Source organism: Podarcis melisellensis, assembly GCF_964234715.1.
Source record: "Podarcis melisellensis genome assembly, chromosome: 4".
In the NCBI taxonomy this organism is placed as follows: Eukaryota; Metazoa; Chordata; class Lepidosauria; order Squamata; family Lacertidae; genus Podarcis; species Podarcis melisellensis.
In genome coordinates, this window is record NC_138531.1 from 33128388 (window position 1) to 33144671 (window position 16284).

At 39.9% G+C, this 16284-nt stretch overlaps 1 protein-coding gene across 2 annotated transcripts in view; it reads right to left on the reverse strand.

Annotated features, from left to right (window-relative positions):
• Nucleotides 1-257: 257 nt before the first annotated feature.
• Nucleotides 258-16284, reverse strand: part of OCA2 (OCA2 melanosomal transmembrane protein) — a 143146-nt gene continuing 127119 nt past the window's right edge. For both annotated transcript variants that reach the window (XM_081907554.1, XM_081907553.1), the window contains exon 24: nt 258-2298. In XM_081907554.1, the coding sequence (XP_081763680.1) occupies nt 2214-2298 (85 nt within the window). In that variant the 3' untranslated portion in view covers nt 258-2213. The remainder of the gene's footprint in view (nt 2299-16284) is intronic.

A 16284-nucleotide genomic window follows, 5' to 3' on the forward strand; every position in this document is an offset into this window, starting at 1 on the left:
TTCTGCCCTATTGCTGTTCTTCAACAGCAGCACCAAAAGCAAGTATGTACATATCCTTGACTACTACCAAAAATACTGAAATCACTGTATCCCCCACATAGGTAAACAGTTCTGAAATTTACCTAACAGACTAATTTATCCTCATTTAATTTATATAAACCCGTCTAAGTGTCGAATGATAATATTTCCCATGAAAATACTTAGTTGCAGATAACCATGAGCCAGATTAAAAGGGATTATTGTTTCCACTCCAAATCTTCCTTTGGATGTGTTTATTTTAAAACACAGACAATGATGTATCATTCATTATGCAGTTTGGCTATTTACTTATCTACTAAAGCAAACACTGGCTGAATATCAGGTGCTTTCATAAAATTAGAGAATATATCGACAGGCAAATTGACAACCAAAAGAAAAACTACTGAACATAGCAAGTGAGGTTTTCATCTGTGAGTACATGCAGACCAAAGCAAACATAATTTTAGGATAAAAATATAGTCCCTTGTGAATACTCATATCTCAGAAAGCATTTATTTGGATATTAATTAGGGCTGAGCTAAAAAGGGAAACCACTTTCACAAGGATCATTATCAGAATTGAAAGAAGTCTCCCTCTTTCTGCAGTTTCTGGTGAATCATTGCTAAGGGGCTGTAAAAGTGTTCATTTTCAAAGAATCACAGAGTTGGGCAGGACAGTAAAGGTCCAACCATCTGCTGATGCAGGACATATGTTCAAATTTCATTGTTAAAACCACCGCTTAAAAACTTAGAATGGAGCCAAGTATACCATTTTCTGAGGAAGTCTGTTCCAGTATCCAAACAACTCATACTAACAGAGACTCTGGTTTTTGTTTTTGTTTAAAAAAAATGTTTAGTAACAATATCCTCTCTACTGGTTTGGGGTTCTACCTTCTTGGGCAATAATTGTCTTTATTTAATTGTCTTTATTTAATACTATTATTGGTTACAGCAAATAGTCAAATCTGAATAACTACCTGGTATTCTGATGTCATTGTGCCCATTGTGTGGTCTCAAGTAAAAATGAAACTGGGGGGAACTCAAGTGGTTTATGTGCATGGAGAACAAGGTCTACTCATGCAATGGCACTTTCCCCCTTCTACTCCTCCTGTTCACCCCTTAAAACTGTTCTGGGGGGTTTCCCCAACACTCCAGAACAGATGTAGAAGGCATGGGAGGAAGGAGAGGCTGGAATCTCATTGCGTGAGCTGACATTGTTCTGCACATGAAACAACTCTGTTGAATCCCACCAGGAGTTGTTTCCTTAAAAAGTCCACTGAAGTGGGAGCAAAGCAAAGGACCTCTCAGGCAAGCTTCCAATAATAATAATAATAATAATAATAATAATAATAATAGGATTAAAGATCTGGGAGGACTCATCCTCAGCAAAATCACTACTTTTGAGCTGAAAAATGAACCTAAAGAAATTTGGTTCCACCATAAGACCATTTGTGCATCTTAAATCACAATATTCTGCTCTATAAGCTGGTCAAAGAACATAAGCCCACAGTGACGTCAATTAAGGATGGAAGCACATTATCTAAAGGGTCATATGGTGCATTTTTCCCTCTGCTATACAATTTTAGACTGCAGGAGGGGATTCACATCTGAATGCTTCTTCATATATAAAACTAATAAGCAAGGATCTAACGCTTCGCTTTTTCTCTTGACACACTAGCTTCTATTCTGTATGGCATTCACACAATTCTTCCACCTTTAATCTAAAATGGTACAGCCCATCAAAATGTGCATTATGAGATGTTTTTGATTTTGTGTCTCAGCTGTTTAGCTGCCAGTTATTAAATACAGCTGTGGCCCAGAGCTTCCTGTGCATTAGATATGAGCACATATCTCTCTTGCATTCACAATGGTCCCTGTCCATATTTCAGCAGAGGTAGGCAATTCTCACACACACACACACACACACACAAAATAATGTGCACAGAAATTGGTTCTCTCAACTGAAATGAATGTGGGCATCATTTCCAAGTGGAGAAATTCCATATAGGCATCAGATGAATTCCCATGTTCATAACAGAAAGCTGGGCAGGAATAGCAGCATGAATGATTCCACTCCCCCCGCCCCCCAAATAAAAGCTTTTTGTTTTCATGCAGCCTTGTAAAAATGCAAGAGAGGTTGGAAAAGAACGAAAAATGTCTTTTGGTCTTCAGTATATATAATCAATATATACATTCTTAGGTCCAACCCAATACAACGTGAGCAACAAGGAGATAGCACATTCCAATGATGCAGCTCATAATCATCATGGGAAAACCCAACCTGAAACAACAAGAAAAGATAATTGAAGAAACATCACTTTCTTGCTGAAATTTTAAATTAACTAATCAGCCACAAATACACATAGTAACTTTCAGACCCAAGGTATTATTAATCACATAATCAATATCCATTGTTAGTCGAGTAAACTCATTGAAATCAATGTATTAGCTAAAATCCTTCGGTTTCAACTGGTTCGACTCGATGAGGTATCACCTATATTTTCTAAAAATGCTGAATAAGAAGGCAATGCACATTTCACATTAAATCTAAAGAGGAGGAGGATACATGACTTCTTCACAGAGTTTTACAGATGCAAGAGTCATTCATACATCTACAATCCATCAAATCTCTCCAAAAACTACAAGTGGGCAAAAAGTAGCCATTGAAAACAATGTCCTAGGAATCAGACTCATCTAAAGTACCATTGATTTCAAGGGGCTTAGCCATAGCAAACTTGTGCAGGATTGTGGCAGTAATTTGGAACGCAGTAAGTTGTGGATTTCATTTAGATGTCACCAAGGCATGTACTAGGTTTACTGGTGTTCCTCAACAGAAGAATTCTAGAACTGCCAAACTGTCTCTTTGGTTTTGCCAGTTTATGAGGAAAAGGCAAAAAAAAACCTATAAAAATGGAATTGGCCATCAGTATTATAGTACACAAATTATTATTTCTTGAAATCTGTATGTCTCTTCCAGTCCTTTACAATGTCAAGCAGACAAAAAGCACTCCTTTCCATTAAAAGAGCTGAGAAAAATCATGGGGAAGACCTAGACTCAAGGAATAGTACATGAAATTTAATCACTTTAGTCTTCCAAGCTATCATTATCAGTTTCTGTTTCTTCTGCTGCATCACATTTATCCAAGACTTCTGAAATATTTGCCCAGATTGAAATATGTTTCTCCACCCCAGCTGTGGGGAACCTTTGGTCCTCCAAAGGCTACTGAACTACAGCTCCTGTCATCCTTGGTCATTGACCATTCTTGCTAGAGCTACGCAAAGTCATAGTTCAGCAACATCTGGAGCACCAAAGTTTCCCTAGCTCTGATCTACCCTTCCAGATGTTAGATTATTTCTTGATTTGGTGTCTTCCCAAACATAGACTAGTTTCTTTCACATGCTGCAGAAGATGGAGGGATCTGAAATGGGGGGAAAGCAAGGGGAGTTAAAGGGTGTGTTGCACACCCTCCAACATTTCTCCAATGAAAATAGGGATGTCCCATTCCATAATGATAATGTTACTGTTTATACCCCACACATCTTATTGGGTTGCCCCAGCCACTCTGGGCAGCTTCCAACATATATAAAAACAGAATAAAACATTAAACATTAAAAAAACCCTCTGTACAGGACTGCCTTCTAATGGCTCGGGGGTCAAATAACTCCATAACCTCCAACATTTCTCCAATGAAAATAGGAACTTCCTACCATACCCCCCAACATTTCTCCAATGAAAATAGGGACATCCTAAGGAAAAGTGGGACATTCCAGGATGAAATCAGAAACCGGGATGGCTTCTCTAAATCTGGGATGTCCCTGGAAAATAGGGACACTTGGAGGGTCTGGTGTTTTACAAAGGCCTCGTCACCATGTTGCAAGAGAGATATGCTTTTAAAATTTGTACAGGGCTTATGAGGAGTGACTGGACCAAACAGATAAAGTCTGGAAAGATGATCATATTGAATCCTGCTGCCTTTTGTTTCATTGATTATATTCCACTCTGAGAGACCTTTATGTATTTTTAGACCATAAAGTGATCCTAGGATATTTGCCTTTCATGACAAAGAATAAAAATTTATAGCCTTCAGGCCTCTGAGGTTTGATTAATTTAGTTTTAAGAGGAAAGCTATATAAAAATGGCATGCATCATTTTAACTATAGAAAATGTATTTTAATTATGTGTGTGTGGATATTGGCATCTAAGTAGTGTATAAGTTACCGTAAATTATAATAATGCGACACTAATTTGTTTCTCATAATTTGAATTAATTACATAAACTTCAAGTAATTTTAATGAGAATAAAGTTGCTCATCACCTGATTTAATCATTAAGCAGCTTCATCTTTTTATGCCTTTTTATTGCTAAGTACAGTTTTTGCGCTTTTTTATTCAGTTGAAACATGTAGTGATTTTTAAGTAGAAAGTCCTTACATTTCCTTATCTCACAGGTCACTTCCTGGCTTCCAAATGGTAATCTGCTTTATCTTTTCACAAAATTATGACTAAAATAATGCAATTATTAAACACCATTTTCAAATGTGAGAGAGGTGGCTGTATGGAGCTAAAGATTAATTAAATGGCTACATCTGACTACTTTTCACACAAGAAAAATTACTGCCGTCTATCTCATAGCCTACATTTTTTTTAAAGCATGCTTTCTTCTTTTTAACCAAATGAGACAAGAGGAAAATCGAACAAAAAGGCAAACCATAGCCATTTAAAGACATTCAAATAAAGCAGTGTACATGGAGGGATAGGATGTAAATGTATTGGCGATTGTGGCACGAATTCTTTTTCTCATGATGCCTTGCCTTGATATACAAGCAATTGTATCATTTGAGGATGGGACAAAAATATATATATTTGGATCTGCACGCACATGCACCTAGATCAGGGATGCAGAAGCTGCGGACCTTCAGATGTTGTTGGAAGGTTCAATTCCCAAGGAACCCGTCAGCATGAACAATGGTCAGGGATGATGTGAGCTGTATCCCAACAACAAATGGCAGGGTGAAGGGTTCACCATCCCCACTGTCTGCTTGTTCTCCATACTCCGATATCCACTAGCTATCCCCTGATGGCTTTAACCACTGAAACTGGTCTTTGAATTTATGCTGCCACAGAGTTGGGACCTCAGACCTGTATATGTGTCCTTCTACCAAACCCAAACGTACCTGACAACATGAGGATCTCCAGGGTAGTGTTTAGACATGTATGCATCCTCAGTGGCTTTTGCTGAGCCTTACCACTGGTACATCTAATCCAGGAGCAACCAACATGGTGCCCTCTTGATGTTGCTAGATTAACAGTTCCCATCATCCCTAACCGTTGGCCATGCTAGACCAACAGTATCTAGATGACACCACTCCACTATTCTTAATTCACATCAGCTTTCCAAGGAATCGGGCAGAGACCTCCTCTTGGGATGCACTATTTGGAAAATATCACAGGGATTGAATCTAGGCTTCTACCCTGAGCCATGAACCCTCTGACATTCAATATATGCCTGCAGCCCAATAGCAACAAACCACTGCTGCTGTATTTTGAGGATAAGACTTTATGCTACATATATCATTCCTTGAAGTCCAACCAATTTCCTGGACAGAGACTGAAACAGCACAAAATTCTTCAGATTACTTTTTAATGTGTGCCATAACTCACCTAAAAGTTGGGCAGGGGGGGAAAGAGAAGAGTCTGTTCATTGTATATCACTGTTTTGTTCATAGTTTATGTTTTCTATCTCTCTCTCTCGCACGCGCACACACACAATGTCTGGTGCAAGAGATTCTTCAAGAAATTTTACTAGGTAGCTATCTGCAAAAAGCAGCTATATATATTTTGAATACTCCTAAAATCTACTAAAACTTAAATGATTCTGTATCTACTTGTTTCTAGCACTTCATACAGCGGACTATACTTTACAGCTTATGGTCTGGATCCTAAGATAAATTAACTTAAGCAAATTCATAGAAGGAAAGTTTCCAGTTCTTCCTCTCCCTCTCTGCAAGTCACCTATGGCTGCTGAAAAAAACTAGCTTGAGGTTTCAGGGCCCCTTGCAAAGAACATGAGATGGGCCTCAGAGGTTGTTGTGAAAGAGGAAGAAACAGGAAGCTTTCTTTTCTGTGCAGCATAAAATTAAGTTTACATGCAACATAAACAAGCAAGCATTATACATATATGCACTGTACATGACCAAGATAGCCTTTGTGCATGTGCTTTCAGATCCAAATTTCAAGCCATTGTGGCGCCATTGTCTTGACAACAACAACCGCAAACAGGAAAAGCAAACATAGGCTTGGGTCCTCAGACAAAGGTTTACCATCCCATCCTCCTCCTTGTTCTGCTGGAATTCTCCTCTCTGGAGAAGCAAGTCCTCAACAATGTGGATGAGGCTACCAAGCATAGAAGGAATGATCCCAAATGAGACTTGGAATATGTAGTGTTGGCCACCCACAGCTTTAAAGGGTGATTTGACAAATTAACGGAGGATGAGGCTATCAAGGAACTCCTATTCATGATGGCTATGTTACCTCCAGAATTAGATGCAGTATGTCTCTGATTACCAGTTGTTAGGGATCTGCTAATAGAGAGACTGCTTTGGTGCTTATGGCCTTCCCATGGGCATCTATGGGATGTGGGCATCTATGGGATGTGGGCATTTATGATCTGAGAGCAGGATGCTGGACTGAATGGGCTTCTGATCTGATTCAGAAGGGCTCTTTGTATGTTCTAATTTTCTTATCTCATATATCAAACTGTAGTACAAATCACAGACATATCTCATAAAACACCTCATTCCAACAACATACAGACAGACCATTCCCCCCCCCACTACATTTCAGAGATGTCCAGAACATCCACTAAATTTTGGGCACCTGTTTTGCCAGACACAGCAGGTGGCTACATTTGCTTTGTGATCCTTAATGCCACATCAAAATTGCTGTGGATTCCAGATAGCCTAGATTTGCATGAGAATTACTGCGTGCTTACCTACCAGTAATCATACATGGCAGTCACCAAGGATCTGAATAAAACCTATAATCCTATTTTGCTCTGATTGCTAAAATTACAAGAATTACTTCTGGATTTCTGTCTCTTGAGTCTGTGCCCAGATTTTTACATTTAGCTGTTGTTAGCAATAACCCACACATCAGGGGTGGGAGTGGAAGAATAGATCTCAAGAAAGACAAATTAAAAGCTAGGTTTTGCTCTTCAAATTTGGAAAATCCTGCCAGATTTATTTTGTTGAAATCTGCACTCATTTTTTCAAACAAAATATGTGCTAAACATTATACTGACCTTCTAGAGAAAGTACAGCTGCCAGATGCTTCCTATTAAGACAGTAAACTTTTGGGCCTCATAACATCATGCACATATTTTCTTACCCAGAAAGCGTTATCCCTTCCACTAGCCTTTTCCACAGATAGCTTTCTGATTCCTCATGAAAGCATTTCCCATTGCATGCTGTCAGGTATCTAGTCTTGAACTTTGGTTCCGATCAAATTGCCACCAGTTTCCTACCAGAAGTGGTAGGAAAGAACTTTTTTCACCTGCTTCATCTAATTAGTAGATTAGCCTTCTCCAACCTGATGGTAGCATCATCATTATCATATAGAAGCGGTCACCAACATGGTGCCCAGGTGAACAACGATGCAACGATGGATCTCTTCCCTTAGAGCAAGGGTGCCCAAAGGCCAGATTTGATGAAGTGAACATGCGTGAATCCTTTGGGGGGGATTTTACCCCAGGAAATAAACTGCCACAGGGGCAGGATTAAACCAACAGGCGGACTTTGGACATGCCTGCCTTAGAGCAAAGCAAGGCCTCTGAGACAAACATACCCTCACCGTCCCATTGGTCATGAGATGGTGAGCATGATTATATTCTCTCTTAAGAAGTTGTTGTTGTTGTTGTTTAGTCGTTTAGTCGTGTCCGACTCTTCGTGACCCCATGGACCAGAGAACGCCAGGCACCTCTGTCCTCCACTGCCTCCCGCAGTTTGGTCAAAAGAAGTACATAGAGCTAAAGGAGGAAGTTGGAAGGAGGACTTACTCTTTCAGCTCTAGGCCTATGTGCTTTCAGAGGATCAGATTAATTCTCCTGGATCTGACTTTTACTCAGATACTTGGACTTTTACTCAGATTACTTGGAAAAGCTATGTGTGTGTGTGTGCGCGCATGCAAGCACACGCGCATGCACATTCTCTTTTTGTGTCTTGCAAGGCGAGGGAGAGGGAAGATAAGTGACCAGAGTAGGTAGTGCCCATGGTACTTACTCAAAAATCCAAATGTGTCCACAGGCCTAAAAACGTTGGTGACCTGAAGGAGTGTCTCCACCCCCATCGTTCAGCTGTGACACTGAGGTCCAGCTCCAAGGGCCTTCTGGAGGTTCCCTCACTGCGAGAAGTGAGATTACAGGGAACCAGGCAGAGGGCCTTCTTGGTAGTGGCGCCTGCCCTGTGGAACGCCCTCCCATCAGATGTCAAGGAAATAAACAACTATCTGACTTTTAGAAGACATCTGAAGGCAGCCCTGTTTAGGGAAGTTTTTAATGTTTGATGTTTTATCACATTATTATTATTATTATTATTATTATTATTATTATTATTATTATTATTCTCTAAAGTCCTAATGCACTTTTCATCCACCAGACAAGGGAGGGAAATGCAACCCTATAAAATACAGCCATACACTGAAATTAAAAAAACCACCCCTCTTCACTATGCCATTAAGACCACCAATTGAACAGTCATGTAGAAAATCACCAAGCTCCAAATAACAAAATTAACTGTCAATAAAATAAGCAGCAAACTGCCTGGGTGTTGAGCTTTCATCCTTAAAGATGTTGCTAAAGCAGAACTCCCATATTTTCTGGCAGTACTGCCATGCTGGCAAGGGCTGACGAGACCTGCAGGCTAAGATATATGGAGGTTATCAGCTTGGGGGAGGTTGTAGATTGTGACTTCCCTTATGCACAGCAATGCTTTTGTAACCAAGAGGATTGATTACTGCATTGTGCTCTCCTGTCTTGGATGCCGAAGACAGAAGCTACAGCTGGTGCAAAGCACAGCAACTCACCCCTTAAGAAGAATAGGGAGTTGGGAACAGGTGTATTCCAGTCTAGGTGAGCTGCAAGGAATTTGCAGTTAGCTTCGGGTACTATTTGAAACATTGGTTTCATCCTTTGAACCTCTATGCAGCCTGAGCACAGCGTAGTCCAGAGACTGCATGTTCCAGCATGAGATTTTAAGAGCTTCAAAGGAGGACCCGCTTTGACTTCCTTTCATCAAAGTGGTTAAATCTGCTGCGGTGTGAAGCAGGGCCCAATTCTAGCTCTTTGGAATAATATGCTGCCCGAAGATATCTACCTCTGCCTCAGCTTTTCTTTGTTTGGGAAATGTCATAAGGGCTAATCAATGTGTGTCACTAAATGTTACTGCATTTAACATGCACATTTTCTCCTGTGCGTGCAATCAATCAATAGATTTTAATTGTTTATAGCCAATGGCCATCACAATACAATATCAGCCCACATCACACAACTATAGAATGAAAGACATTACATGCATTGCATGTGCTTAGTAGGCATTTGCCCCGCTGCTTTCCCCAGGAAAACCCACTCTGTACCCCTGAATCCATGCAGAAAACCCAATTAACATTTGCTCCAATTCAGCGATAAAGAGTGGGTTTTCCCAAAGCAGTGTGATAAGCAGACGTGTGGATGAGCCCACTATCTATGCTTGCAAGCTGCGTGCACAGCAATAATAATAATAATAATATTTCTAAGGCACTCTTGGCCACCTGGAGATTCAAGGCTTTCCCTTGCCACATACAGGGGACCAGGCAAACCTGGAGACTTCCAAGCCAGCCTAGGACACCTGGTAACACTATTCACAATGATTTGAAAGCTCTTAAAAGTTTCACAAAGAATTTTAAAAAAATGTAGTTCATGCGATTCAGAAATCAAACATAGTACAAGAGCACTAAGTTATAGCATGAAGAAACTCACAGTATGCGCAACTTCAAAAGCAAGCAAGCAAAAAAAGAGAAGACGATGATGAAATGGCAACTGCAGCTGGGGAATCAAATGACCTTAGTGTGAAATTAAAATCTGCAGTCCCCATACAAAATGAATGAATCCAGCTGATAACGATGAAGTTAAAAATTAAGGCGCAGCAAATTGTGATTCAAACATGTGCACAAAGCAACAAGGATTTGATAGCACAGAACGTAATTCAACAGAATGCCATTGGTCATCCGAATTAATTTATTATACGTTTTCAGAGAAGTGTAGATAATTCACCAAATAAAAACCCAACGCAGTGATGGATAATGATTTCATACTGCAAGTTTGAATGTTATAGAACAGTTTTCGAAGAGTGTTGCATGTGGTATCAACTAAACCTAGTCTCAATTGCTTAGAGGTTTTCCAAAGGACATTGCTCGACTTATTAACTGGCTTATTTACACCAGATGGTGCACACTAATACATTTTAACCACTACACCATCCCGGCATTATTGTTATTTATTTTACTCTCGATATGATATTAGGAGAGTCACTGGCAGTTATTGTGGGCAATGCTGAGCATATGTGGTCTGATTTGGTAAAGGGCATCCTCCCACGTCCCTATGTAACTGAACGGCCAAAACTGGGGGTCCTTACAGCATGCAGTGGGCTCTCCTTAACATACACAGGCCTAATAAGCTCACAGCTACTGCATTTTGAGGGTACTAATTCATGCTATGTCATATATCACACTTCAGCATCCCACCAATCTCCTAGACACAGTCTGAAACAGTGCAGAATTTTTCAGATTATCTTAAATGTGATGTCGTAGATCACCTGAAAGCTATGGGGAAGAAAACCCAAGCTGTTGCAGCCATTGGTTATATTTTCCATCACACACGGCTTTAGGGATTCCTCAAGCAATTTTACCAGGCAGCTATTTGCCATAAGTAGCTTTTCCCGAGTTTCAATATTGCGGAAATCTACTGAGTCCTCTAAAACTAAGATTGCTCTACATCTACTTGTTTCCGGTACTTCATTCAGCTGAGTGCACTTAAAAGACTATATTTTTCTTGCTCCAGAGGAAAAGAAAAAACCCCAAAGAAGGGGGCAATACTACTGGAACATGTTGTGGCTCAGAAATGAGCTGCCAGAAGCCTAGAAATGTGTAGTCAAGACAGATATTTAATACTTAAGCAGTCAATTGTGCATGCCTACCTATACTTGCAAGTGCCTAGAGGCAATTTTATATACCATATGTTGGTGTATCAGAGCAGGTCAAGGACTTTTTTTAGTTAGTGGATTTTCCAGCTGTTCCTTTTGACGCCACACATTACTCAATAAGTTTGCAGCAACTTTCTCAGGATACACACAAACTTGAAATAACATATTTAAATTCCCACCCGTACAGCAAGGACTTCTTCATGTGTGCTGCAACTCTGCTGCAGGGCAGAAATAGCCTAAAATGTGCCCCAAAAAGCAGCAACAACCTATACACCAGAAACACAAACGCAGGGACCAAACCTTGCAACAAACCCACATGCCAACTCTGTCCCCATACCCACTCAGGCATCAACAGGACCTAACAGCATCAGCCAGAATATCAAGGGTCTCATTTCCTGTTTTGGTTACTAAGAATAGTATATCTGAGCCATCAAATACCTGAGTGTTTTTAAATTCCTCCTGGAAGTTCATGATGAGGGAGACAGATGCAACAGCATTCCACAAACAGGGAACTGCTCCCAAGAAGGCTCTGTCATTGCTCAGTGTCAACCTGGCAGCACCTAGTGGTGGCCTCCCTCACTGATCACAGGAAGCTGAGATGGTTGATACTTGGGAGAAGTGTTCTTCAGATTATTTTGGTCCCAACCTGCTTTGGCTTTGTACGCTAGTACTGGTGGTCTACGCTAGTGTCTCCATCATTCACTTTCAGGATAAAAATGTTCTTGTTTACACAAACACCTGGTGGCTGAAGATTATCATTCTTGGCAACCTCAAAATCATTGGATGGTGTTTTTAAGTGTAACAGTTTTTAGATGTTTTTAGGAAGTTTTGACTGTTTAGAATGCTTTTGTTTTGCTTTTTTGTTTTTAAAGTGTGGATCACTTTAAGGAGATTGGACAGAGTATAAATCAGATAGATAGAGATGATAGATAGATGATAGATAGATAGATGATAGATAGATAGATAGATAGATAGATGATAGATAGATGATAGAGATAGATAGATGATAGATAGATAGATAGATGATAGATAGATAGATAGATGATAGATAGATAGATGATAGATAGATAGATAGATAGATAGATGATAGATAGATAGATAGATAGATAGATAGATAGATAGATAGATAGATAGATAGATAGATAGATAGATAGATGATAGATAGATAGATAGATGATAGATGATAGATAGATGATAGATATAGATGATAGATAGATAGATAGATAGATAGATAGATAGATAGATAGATAGATAGATAGATAGATGATAGATGATAGATAGATAGATAGATAGATAGATAGATAGATAGATAGATAGATAGATATAGGTGATAGATAGACAGATAAACAGATAGATAGACAGATAGACAGACAGACAGACAGACAGACAGACAGATACATAGATAGGCAGACAGACCTCCTTGAATTGGGCCCAGGAACTCACTGGCAGCCAACACAGCATTTTCAGGACTCACCAACCTCATTCTGTGCTAACAACAGCTTCCAGGTTGTATCTTGTTTTTCTTTAACTAATTTAATAAGGATTTCTTTTCTGGGGCCAAGAACATAGATTTTGATTTATTGGCTGAAATAAACTGTTTTGATTTTCTAAGGGGATTATTACTAGGAAGGATTTTTAACTTATTTGGATGCTACTAAATCTTAGGACTAAATCTGTCCTTGAGTTTTACATCATTTTCAAGTATCAATTACAAAATATCATGAATTATATAACTTTAGGATACACCAGAGGGAAATAGTCTCTAGTATGATTCAGGGGAAAGGCATGTTTTTCTTGCTACTCAAGATTTCATCATTATGTTTTACAAGATGATCTCTTAAAAGCACCTTTGCAAGCCTCCCCCAAGCTATTTTCCCTCTCTCTCTTTTCATGCAAGCTGATTTGTTTTTTCACAGCAAGCTAAGGCAACTTTGGCTTTCACAAAAACATAAACTGACAGGGCTTCCACCATTTCCCTTGTTTATTAGGCATGGTTGTGTGCTTCTAATGCTTTCCTAATAACAACATAACCCTATACAAACTCAGTGTGATTTATGTAATTATTATTTTGACACATGACAGCTATTATACGTATGGGTGAAGCTTTGTCTGTGGAAGGAATTTCTAAATCCGAACTGCAAAGGTATGAAAATAATGTTTGAATTAAGATGTTATCACATAAGCGCTCCATGTCTTTAAAGCTTTGCAGATTAATGTAGTATCTGTGCGAACACTGAAAGAAAAGAACTTAAGATTTCATGTACATCCTGGGAGGGCCCTTGAACAGCAGTTGCTTTATGAGGGCTGGAGAATGCTTTGTGGGGGCTGGAGAATACTCCACAAGTTCACCTCGGTCAAAATCCTACCTGGTACATCTCAACCCAAAAAGGCCCAAATTTCAAAGACATGTGGGTTTAGTCTCATCTTGTAATGTTTTGCAATTAAGTAGACAATGGACCAAGAATTAAAATAAGAGTGAAAGGAAAGAGACTAAAACCTCAGCAAAAGCAGCCAAAGATTACCTGGATCCCAGCCATCTTTCCCATGCAGCTGCTCAATATACAAGACCTCTTTTTTACAAGGCAGGCAATTCTGTATCTATTCACTGAAGTGCAAGCTGACAGCAGGACCCTCCCCATGATTATTTTAGTAGTTTGGTGGAAACAAGTGTTGTTGTTGTTGTTTTTAAGTGATTCATGGGATTAAATAATACAGGGAAACCATGATGAACAATAACTAAAGGCTGGCTTAGGAGAGGAAACCTTATATAGAGTGGCATGAAGAAAATCCGAAGAATAGTCCCTGTGGTTGAGCCAAACCCAGAGTAGCTAATACAGAGCTTCCCAGATACTGTTGGGACTACAACACTGAGCATGGCCAATGCACAGGGATGATGGGAGTTGTAGTCCACAACTTCTGGGGGGCTCCACATTGGCAACACTTTTTCTAGATGCTAAGAACTGCCTACATCATAGCAATAATATGTTTATGCTAAGGGCAGAGCAACAGAGACAATACAATAATGTAGGAATGGTTTTTGACAGTAGAAGTGGATATATTGTTTAGTAACTTTAGTTATTATCCTTCATTGCTCACATTGGTGAGATCAGGAGAGTACCATCATTTGCAGGTTAAACTTGGAAGCTAAGAAAAGGTAGGTTTAACCTTCTAGGAACAATAATCCAGGATGCTTTAAAGACTGGATTTTCCTGGTATTACCCTTTTTCTTCCCCCCCCCTCCCCCCACAAAAATACAGTAATACACAAATCGTTTTGTGAAGAAATAAAAGTAGTATTTACTTACATAATCTAGGCATGAAAGCAGCAATTACAGTAGCAAAATGAAGGCAGGTTTATAATTTCTATCTAAGTTACTAATTGCAAAATGCAACTTCAGAAATGGTGTCTGAGCTTCAGAGCTCAGACATTCCCATGTAGTTGGCTTGAAAGCATGATAAAGAAAGAGGAGAGTGCCCAGGCAGGAAGGAAGTGTTACGGCTTCCTGCCAAGACAGACAAAGGAAGTGATTTCACAGAATTCTCTCTAGGAAATTTACAGGAAAGCTCTGTGAGCCTCAGCTTCTTCGTGTGCCTATCTGGAAAACACAAATTGTTGGTTTGACGGCAATAATGTCCCACAAATTAAACAAATAACTTCTGGATGTTTCAAATCAAAGTGCTTTGTGTGACATTTCAAAACTTGTCTGCCTAGTTCCTCTGTTCCCAAGCACATATCAGCCCCTTATATCATGGGCCCCTTGTACAGAAGCCCTTGACATTACAAAATCTAAAACTGTGTGAATGAAAAGGCAGGAATTGAATTTAACATCAAACCAGCAGCGCAGAAGCGGCTGTACTGAGATATTGATTTTATATTTAATTTATTTTAAACTTCTGTGGATTTTATTTCTAAATTGAATTCCTCCTACAGAATAGTTGCAGCACTTAGCTCCAAGGTACAGTTGCCAGATCAAATGGGTTTTTTTAGTTGGGGGGGGGAGGAAAAAGCACAGTGTGAATATTCTCTTTCTTCTGTTGAGAACTGTAGAGTTGGGACATTCTGAAGTGACTAGAATTTATCACACTGTAGAAAGCCATGCTGTTTGAAAAGAGGCAAGTCTTCTTTAGGATGGTGTGTGTAATATATTTACACACACACACACACACAAACAACAAGTTTCACAAACCAAATTTCTGAGGTTTGAGCAAATCCTGTACATACATCACAGTGCAGGAACTCTTAAGTGTTCCTCTAAAACCAATGATTGTTTAGGAAACAGTTAATCCTATACACAGGTGAAAATAGAGACACATCTCATAGCCAGTGGTGGCAGTACTCAAGAGAATGGGTAAGGGTGAGGCAGGGAGACCAAATGGGGAAGAACCAGAGCCAAAGACAGGCAGAACCAACTAATTCTAGTTTTGTCCCCATTCTCCCCAACCCAACCCCGACACAAGGGCATTACTGAGACTAAGTTAAGGTAAAGGAAAAGGACCCCTGGACGGTTAAGTCCAGTTAAAGGCGACTATGGGGTATGGCACTCATCTCATTTTTCAGGCCCAGGGAACCAGTGTTTGTCCACAGGCAGTTTTCTGGGTCATATGGCCAGCATGACTAAACTTCTTTTGGCGCAATGGAACACTGTGATAGAAACCAAAGTGCACATAAATGCCATTTACCTTTCCGACGCAGCGGTACTATTCATCTCCTTGCACTGGCATGCTTTTGAACTGCTAGGTTGGCAGAATCTGGGACAGAGGAACAGGAGCTCACCCCGTCGCGAGGATTTGAACCGCCGATCCTCCAATCGGCAAGTGCAAGAAGCTCAGTTGTTTAGACCACAGTGCCACCCACATCCCTGGGACTAAGGAGGAAGAAGCTGGCAGCCATTGCCACTCCCTGAACTGATTGCAGGTATGAAAGGCAGCAAGTGAGGGCTGGCTGAAGTTCGAGGTTAGTGGGGCAGCACCCCATTTGCCCACATGGATAAGCTTTCACTGCTCATAACAGCCCTATTCCTATTGCTCTGCTGCTGC